This window comes from Adiantum capillus-veneris, chromosome 5 (assembly GCF_014529385.1).
Source record: "Adiantum capillus-veneris isolate H3 chromosome 5, ASM1452938v2, whole genome shotgun sequence".
Taxonomy (NCBI): Eukaryota; Viridiplantae; Streptophyta; class Polypodiopsida; order Polypodiales; family Pteridaceae; genus Adiantum; species Adiantum capillus-veneris.
The window spans coordinates 166,416,737-166,426,245 of NC_140935.1; the positions used below are offsets into that span (position 1 = coordinate 166,416,737).

Here is a 9,509-nt window from a genome sequence, read left to right on the forward strand (position 1 = left end):
ATCATTCTCATTCTACAGGCACAACATACAAACTATTATCGAGCCTGTCTTATGTGTCCTTTAAATAGATTGTTAAGATGGCATGTAAAGACAAGCACTGCTAAAAGCTTTCTCCATTCTCTTCCTTTAGTCAAATTTTGAATTAAGTGGTCTAGAAAATTCATTTTTTCCTGTAGAGATTCCAACACTGGCCTATTAAAGGCTCATGACTAATGGAGCCAGCCTTTGGACTGCGGCTTTTTTCCTACAGTACACAAGCATATATTACCATTATAAATGTGGCAGTCGTAGAACAGCCTTCAGCACCCAGCGAAGATGCATTACTACCCCAAAAAGAACACTACAGAATAATGCAAGGCTTGTTCACATCCCAACCCTCAGAAACACGAGTAACAGAATTTTGAGAATCTTGCCACATTAAAGGCACGGCATTTGCTAAAAGTTTACCCCCGACCAATACTGCTAAGAGAAAAAAAAAGTAAACAAAGCGAGAACGCGATGCTTACCGACCAAAAGTGCAACCACAATACCTCCACCGAAGTCTCCTCAGGGGATGAGATTTGATCGCATACTGTCTATAACCTGTAAAATCATCTATACACGCATCCAAGAACATGAAGTCAATACTGCAAAAGACTGTACCATAGAGAAGGTCATGTAGCTTGTTCACACATAAACAACCACTTAACTTGTACAATGTGAAACTAAGATGAACTGGCCAAATGGTTTGGAATCAGCTCATAAAAAAAGGCGAGGGAAGGAGGCTCATCTGTTAAAAACCCAAATATCCACAACTTCTTGAACAGTCTTCTTTAACTGTAATCCTTTGATATCAACAAGCTTCTTAAACAAACATGGCCAACTCAGGTCTGCTGTATATGTTGTTAGCATCGTCCTCTAGGACTGGATAGGCTGCAACAAGGCTGTCTTGAGAGCCAATGTACAGAGAATTGTAAATCTTCCAATAAACCTCACGCACTTTTCTCGCAGGATGGAACAAACCCTGGAGGCAGTAATTGAGAACCACTGCAGGACCCAACGCCACTCTCATTCCCTCAATAGCCTCAGTTACTGCATTTATCACATGTGGAGATGTTTCAAATATGTTCGGCCACACATAATTTAAAAGATGGACCAATGCATCTTCACAACCAAGTCCAGCAACACCAAGAGCCATATGCTTCACTGCTGAAGCAGCAGTCTGTCTATGCACTAAATCTCGATCCATGAGAGCATCTTCTAAGAGTGGAGTAACTGCATATATGTAATCTTTTCCCATCTCCCCAATGTATTCAAACAAGAATGAAAGCGACTTGAGCACACCATTTTGCACATTCAGCTCGGGAACCCTATATTCGTTCATAAGGGCAGGCAAGACTGTGAAGGGTGAACATGTCTCTGCAACAATTGCAATAGCCACAGTTGTACAGACCCGGTTCTGGCGCTCCTGCACCTTCAAGTTGTTCAAAAGGGTGGCTAAAACATCTTGAGGACCAATTGCTTTAGCAATATATCCAAATGTATTGACTGTGGCTCTCCTGATACCCTTTTTATGTGCTTTTAACATTTCCAGAAGCTCAAAACAGATCCTCATCCACTCCCTTGCTGGAACAAATTCAGCCCCTCTGTCAGCTATTCGCCCCACCAAATCAATGCAATTCTCCTGAACCTTCTCGTGCCTATTTTTCAGAATTGGAGTCAATCGGGGTAATAAATCCTTGATGGGAGGGGTCATTTTTGTCATCCCAATCACATTTACAATGGCCTTCAAAGCACCCAAAATTGAACCAAGAACTTCAGGATATTCTTCTCCCAGATACTCGTAGAGTACAACTCCAAGATGGCCCATAAGCTGTTCTTCTGAGCACTGCTTCATAACTACCGCAATTCGAGAGATGAGATCAGCCGCCTGCTGCCTTACCTTTGCACTCTTATTATTCAATCGCCACTTGATTGTTCCACATATCTGAGGTAAGTAGGGTTTCACTCGTTGACCTAGCGCATTAACCACAGCACCAAAACCATTGAGCATGACATTGGCATCATCACTGGTTTGCTCCTGAAAAGCGTACAAAATTCCATCAATAAGTAACTCTTCAAGTCGGGCATCTATATCAGAGGCGCCAAGATTGGTGACAACTTTCTCAATCGTTTCCATCACCATCCTCCTGTAAGGTTCATTTTCATCCTTCAGATCTTCCACAACTCTTCCAACAATATCAGCCACACCAACCTTGTTGGCAATTTCAACGGTTGTATCTACAAGCTGTCTATAGTTTCTACGATCTAAAGCCATTTTCCTTACCCAAAAGTAACGAAAAAATTCAGGTAAAATTTCAGACCTGATATAATCAGCCTCCACACCTTCTGTACTTACACACTGTTTGACCACCTTCAAGACAATCTTCTTCATCTCCTCATCTGGAGACTGAAACTCTCTAATCAGAATCATCATAACTTCTTTTGTGTAATAGTTTGCATACATAGCATCCATAAGAGGTATAATGAAACCAATAGCCTTGAGAAAGGCAGCAAGAACCTTGCCCCTGTGAGCCCTAATACCCTTCCAAAGGGGCTTTAAAACTGAGTCAAAGCTTTCTATACCGTAAGGAGCAGCAGCCTCTGCAAGGGCTGCAAGTGAAAGCGCTGTAATCGTCCTCACCTTTTGATTCTCATCATTCAATCCATGCTCAATGATTTCGACCAAAGACTTGAGATGCGGCAGGACAGCGCATCCCATCAAAATTGCAATCTGCTGAACAATTTTTATACCTGTATGTCGGGCCTGCCATGACTTTTTACTTTGACAGACAGCCTTCAAAAACGGTAGCAATGCAGGTATTCCAAGAGCTGAAGCCACCACACTGAAAGCTCTTGCAGTAGTGTTACGAACATATTCATCAATGTTATCAATATCAGGTCTCATTGCAGCTATCATAGTTGCCAGCCCCGCTGCTTTGCTCAAATTTGAAATTATCTCTCTACCCTCCACACGTGCATAATAATCTTCATCAATAAGGAGGGGCTCAATGACCACAAGAATCTTGTGTACAAACGGCCTCACTAATTCATCCAGCTTGTACAACACCCTGTCTATCACCTTTACAAGCAAGTGCCTTTCTTGATCTTCCAAAGTAGGAGACATGAGCAAAGGTAGAATCTGATTGAAAAGTGGACCAGCACCAAACTCCCTGGCCTTGTCAGTTAGCTGCCGCAAAGCAGTTTTCCTTTGAGGAGGGGTGCCATTCTTCACCTTCAAAAGCAATTTCATAATCTTCCGTTCCTTGCTTTCCTCAGGAGTCAATAATTCTTCATCCTCTTCATTGAGGAGAGCTCCAAAATGTTGGTAGTCCTCAGGCTTCATAAAAGGCAACCCTCCTGGCAACTCCTTCGGTACATCAAACTGCTGGCCTCTGTTCTCTTCTGGTATTGAATACAGAGGTGTACCCATTAAGGGGGTTGGAGTTGCCAGTAACTTCCGAGCTGGAGTGCGTATGGGTATATACGTGGCAGGAGGCTCTAAAACCTTGTATCCCTCCTGAGGGAACATGGCTTCTAACTCCTCATCTGACAAAGGCCTGTTCCTTTCCTCAATGTCTCTTTCCCACCTAAGAAGATTATACTGCTCAGGAGTAATTGCACCCCGAAGTGGAATTGAAGATGGAGTGGGCGTAGCGAGATCAACACCTCCTAAAGGTGTAATACCAGGTGTGAACACATTTGGTGTTGCACCAGCCATAGGTGTCGCACTGCCCATGGTAGCAGGCGTTTCATCCCATCTTGATCTTTGCTTCTTAGGGGTGGGGGTGGCCAGCCCAGTGACCTTAGGTGTCGCATCCCAATTCATACCTGCCGGTGTAGCACCTGGTGTAGCTCCACCTGTTGGCGTTGCATCAGAATCAGCTAGGCGACCTGGGGTAGGTGTTTCATCCCAGCGATTCCTCCTAGATGCCCCAGGTGTAGCTTCAACTCCGGCCCTACCAGGTGTAGGAGTCGCATCCCACTTGGTCGGCCCAGGAGTTGCATCCGGTGCATCCCAATCAGAGGTTTTGGACCTTTTTGCATCCTCTTGTTCAATAGACTGATCCCATCTGTTCCGTCGCTTCTGGCTCACAGCCACAGAAGCCTGTGACTTGGTAGCCACAGTAGAAGCAGGTACATCCCTCACTTTCTTCTCAGCTTCTTCTTGTTGCTTCTTGGCTATCAGGCGAAGCGTCTCTTCTTTCTCCCGCTTCACTGCCTCTTCCCTCATCACATCTGCATACGTCCGCACAGATGCATCTGGAGTTTTCTCTCCCATAGCAAAAGCATCATTCCTTTCGGGTGATATGATGCGGTTGAGGCGCCTCTTCCGGTAATCATCCTCTCTATCAATGATTTTCTGCGGCTTCTTAAAAACAAGATCGTTGTCTGCAGATTCGCCCTTTGGGACCTCGTTGAGGACATACTTTGGAGCCGTATAAGAAGCAAGCTTCCGTGCAAACTCTCTTTCAGTTGGGTCCTGCTCTTCCTCTTCTTCATTTACCGGGATTGAGCGTTCATAGCCCTCAAATCTATTCCCCTCACCGTATATAGCTTTGTCAAAGCTAAGAGACGAAAGGCTTGCCATCTGCTCCTCCATCTTCCGCCTCTCCTCCTGAGTTTTGGCAATATCAGCATCGATGGTCTCCATCGCGAAAACGCAGGCACTCGAGATTGCTGACCACACTTGGAGAGCAATTCACAGATTTCCGTATGCTTGAAACCGCCCAGAAAGGCGTTTTATTAGGGTTGCGCATTCATATGCGTCCGGACGGATCAAGAAGGCAAACTGGTTTGTTCCGTGACGTGGCGTTGTCACTATCGCCAGTTGATTGTGACCGTTGGATTGCCTAGGGAATGCAAAAGATTCCCACATTTTCGGATCGAGGGTTTGAACTTGTTCCCTTTCTCCCCCTTGGGATTGACTCTAACCGCTAAGCTATCATGGGATTGCGTTTCACAAAAATATGCAAAGGTTTACATATTTTTGGTACTCGCCATGTGAAAGGCCTATTAGTTCACCAAACATCACACTAGAAGGACCAAAACAAAGGGACATTGGTTGAGGAGAACCCAATGGTTGAGGAGAACCCAAGACAAGGTGCTTCTATATTGATTCTAGAAGATAATGCTCATACAAGAAGGGATGACGGCCTCCACTAGCATCGTTGTTAAACATTGGTTATCTACACTCCAACTTAGAAAAGAAGATGGATTTATTGACGAAGAGGATTGTCATCATATCGCTCTACGTTATACTAAAATTCCAATACCAAAAAGTCTACGTAGTCTTTTTATCAACTTGTACACATCATTTAATATAATCTTCAAATACTTGGTTGAGTCGTTCCGTGTGAGGGTGATTGGACAACTTCTGTTAATATATAGTCAATGCGTAACATTAGACCACATATTTGTTTTGCAATTAGAGTGTTGAGCAGGTTATTGAACAAACTTAGAGAATCTCATTAGAAGACAAGTTGCATGTTCTTGTACCTTTAGGTCACGGTATTTTCTATGGGCATGGCATTGCTACTCTACGTGGGAATTGTGACTCAGATTGGGGTGGAGATTGTGATTCCAAGAAGTTTGTTTCTAGTTATTGTTTCTCACTTGGTTTTGGAGTATTCTCTTAGATTAGCAAAAAGCAATCAACGGTGAAACTTTCTTCAACAAAAGCCAAGTACAAAGTTAATTGATTTTTGTAGCTTGTGAAGCAGCTTGGATCCAAAGAGTCCTTACAGATTCGGGTGTTCCAATGAAGACGGCGGTAACACTTCACTGTACAGCAAAAGTTGCATAGCCATTACCAAAGACCGTGTTTTCCATGCCTCACACAAAGCACATTGGGATATGGTATCATTATGTGAGAGGGCTTATTGAGGATGACATTATAGAGATTGAGTATTGTCCTTTTTAAGACAATTATGCAAATATCTTCACCAAAGCTCTTAGAAAGGACCAACTACTTCATCTTTTGGGTGGACATTGAGGGGGTTGTTAGTATGTACTCAATGCTTGCCTCTCAACATGTATCTTACACTTATTGTATGTTGCACATTTGTGAGGCCCTAGTTATGAGGAGAAGCCATTAGTGCACATAGCTTAGGTGGGATTCCAACTTAAGCATCGAAGTGGTCATTGTTGTGATCACGATGGTAGCGAGCTAATTCAAGTGGCCCAATTTTGGATTCTTATCATGTGTATACTCTATACTAAGCGGACAGTCAATAGATGTTGGCCGGTGGCAAGACATGGTGCACAATCAATGCCGCCCAAACCAGTCATGGTACATATACTATAGTGCCTACTACCTTGCCTAACGTTATAACAAATAGAGGTCATTGCCATAAGCCAAGGCACCCAATGTTGTGGTATCCAGCCCTGCTACTACTTGTACACCTAGGTTGTCTAGGTCTCTATCAAAGCTCTACCTTGAAAATGCATGGGTGGACAATGCCATCACATTGTATCAAGTTGTTCATCAAAATTTATTATTATCTCCTTTGTCTAAAAATGTAGTGTTTCTCTACTTTTGTTTACTACGAGGTCCTTTGCTATTATTTTATCTTAGAACTCCTACCACATATTGTTGAGAAATATGCTATCACAATCTAACACTATAGCCAAAGGCAATCCATAAATTTTGAAGACATGCTTAAGAGCCACGTGGTTTGATAAAGCCATCAGTGGTGGCTTTGCAAGGATAAAGTGTGCTTGCTTTGAGAAGTAGTCCACAAATACAAACAAATTTCTAAAACATTGGCTTTTTGGCATATAAATTATAAAGTCCATACTAGCTATATCTCATGGGCGAGATGGTGTAGGCATAGACATCAATTTTCTTACTACCTTTATCCTCTCTACTTCAATCAACTAACAAGTTGGGCAAGTTCTCACATACTCCACTATATCTTGTTGCATCTTAGGTTGTAGAAGTGGTGACTTAGTTCATCAAAAGATGTATTTTGAACCCCATGGCCTAGAAGCTTGCAATCATGAGTCTCCCAAAACAACTTTGCCTTGAGGGTAGGATCATTCAAAACCTATAGGCAAATGTGAGCATACATAGCCCATCTTGAAAATTAAACAACCCCAAAGATTTCTTATAGTGACATCAAATTTGCATCATTTGTAAGACGTTGGATCTGTTTTGCTTGTGTTAACCCTCACGGCTCACGGACACCCCATCACCTACGACGGACGTGTATTATGTATTCGATAGAGTCAGGTATCGGGCTTGTCGGACCAATAGGGAAAGGTAGAGTGATCGTCGATGAGAGGCGCACTTTAACTTGGACATTCAAGGGATTAGTTGGTTAAGCATGGGCGCCCAAGTGTGAATGGGGTGAGCTCCTATAAAAGCCAACTAAACCTAATTTTTACTCATTCTCTCATTTGTGCAATTGAAGAGTGCTCTTGCTCCATCTCCATCTTCTTCTTCTTCACCTCCTTGTGTGTGTGTGTGTGTGAGAGAGAGAGAGAGGGAGAGTGTGTGTGCGATCGAGCATTACGAAGGCACGACGGCGACGAAGCGGTTGAGCGCGGCACGACTGCAGCTTCTTCTTCATCGCGGCGAGGAATCCACCACGAAGGCGAGCGTAGAGCGGTGAGTGACACACCCTTTGTTTTCTTGAGCTTGCTAGTTTAGGCTTGTTGTGTGCTTGAAGCCGTTTGTGGCTCGCACACGGTGTATTGGCAAGTCCCTTGCTTCGACAGTGTGGCAAGGAGCGCACATTTTTGGCGCCGCTGTCGGGGATATGCCCTACACTAAGCTCGGTTAGCACTTTACGCTTCCTTGTGGTGCAATTTCTATCATAGGAAAGGCAGGGAAGGGGTGTGTGGAGATTTCTGTTTTTTGCGTTTTCTGCATTTGCTGTCAAGTTTCAATTTCTGCTATTGTCTGCGTTTTTTCAATTTCTGCAATTTCTGCATTTTCAAGTTCGGCGTTTCAATTTCTGCAATTTTCTGCATTTCTGCGTTTTTTCAATTTTCTGCATTTTCTGCGTTTTTTCAATTTCTGCGTTTTCTGAAATTTCTGCATATCTGCGTTTTCTACAATTTCTGGAAAAAAAAATTTCGGAAATTAAAACCGCGAGTGAGCGGGCGGCGAAATTTTTCGAAAATAAAAAACGTGACTCTTAAAACGGACGGGTTGGTTTGTATAAAAGATAGATCGGGAACGGGATCATTTTCCCAAGCCCAAGCCCAAGCCCAAGCCCAAGCCCAGGCCCAGGCTTCAGTCCTCAGTCTTATGATATATACTAGACTCACTCTTATATATATACCCTACTCCCTCAAGAGAGAATGAGAGCATGTGGAACAAGTCCTCCACTCTCCTCCTTTCTCTTCCCACTTGCACCCTTAGACTTTCTAGTTTGGGCCTAGTTCCCTACTGGAAATTGACAGTTTTAGGGATTCCGAGAGCATAGAGTGACCAAACGGAGGGCTGTAAAGCACGGCACGACCCTCTGACCGATACGCTCGTTTCGAGCCATCACACGGCCCATTCCACGACACGCTCTAAAAAATCTAGCAAAAAAACAAACAAAAAACACGCTAAAAACTAGTCACAAGGCCTCCTAGAGCAGCTTTTTGACACCTTAGGGTATCAAAAGCACATGCACTTACGCTCTGGGCGGGTGCTAGAACACGAGCATATTGAGAGTGCCTCTGTTCATACGGACACCCATTACCCATCCACGATAAGCTCTAGACCCTCAGCGGGGACACAAGGTAGCACCACCCAAGACCCTAAAATAGCCGCTAGTGATTCCTCCTCCGACTCAGAAATCATGGAAGCATACCCTACCCAAAACACTGAGAGAGAAGGCCATGCACCTCCCGAAGCTCCACAGCCTAGTACTAGTATGTTTAGCCGTTTCATGGAAACATTAGGTAGAGCTACTCGCTCGGAACCTGATGCAAATGAAGCACACGAAGGGGGCGGGGAAGTGGACTCTCCTTTCACATCGCACGTGGACCCCACACCCCCAAAGAGTGTCCATGTGGATATCCTACCAACTTCTTACCAAGAAGGCCCTGTTGAGCTGCCTCCTTCAGAAGTTCCCTCTAGAGTACCGTTGGTGACAAGTAAAACCACGGGGAGCAACATTGCTTCTACCTCACAAGAAACCATTAACACGTCGACTCTAGAAGGATTGTTCATTAATGATCATTGGACATACGACCTCCACACTGAGGTGTTGACGGATCTACACTCTGGCCACGCCTACCATGTAGGATGGATAGAGATTGTACAATCCACCTCTAGTGCCACGAGCATCGAAGATCAACAAAAAATGATCTGTAATGTTATCCATGGCATTATTCAATCCGAAAGGCAAAACCGAGGGGTAAATATACTCTCAACTGGCCCCATGAGATTTCTGGATACGAGCAAGGCTCAACAGCCTACTCTATCACAAATGGAGACTCCTCTAATGAGCCCCATGGACCCATCTTACGTCATTTCACCTGGGGTCTCT

The 9,509-nt window shown here is 44.1% G+C and overlaps 1 protein-coding gene across 1 annotated transcript; it reads right to left on the minus strand.

The window, feature by feature from the left end:
* Positions 1-644: 644 nt before the first annotated feature.
* Positions 645-4,744, minus strand: LOC147458505 (splicing factor). The gene has a single exon (XM_086513145.1). The coding sequence runs from the start codon at positions 4,670-4,672 to the stop codon at positions 845-847; it is 3,828 nt and encodes a 1,275-aa protein (XP_086369271.1). The 5' UTR covers positions 4,673-4,744; the 3' UTR covers positions 645-844.
* Positions 4,745-9,509: the final 4,765 nt, after the last annotated feature.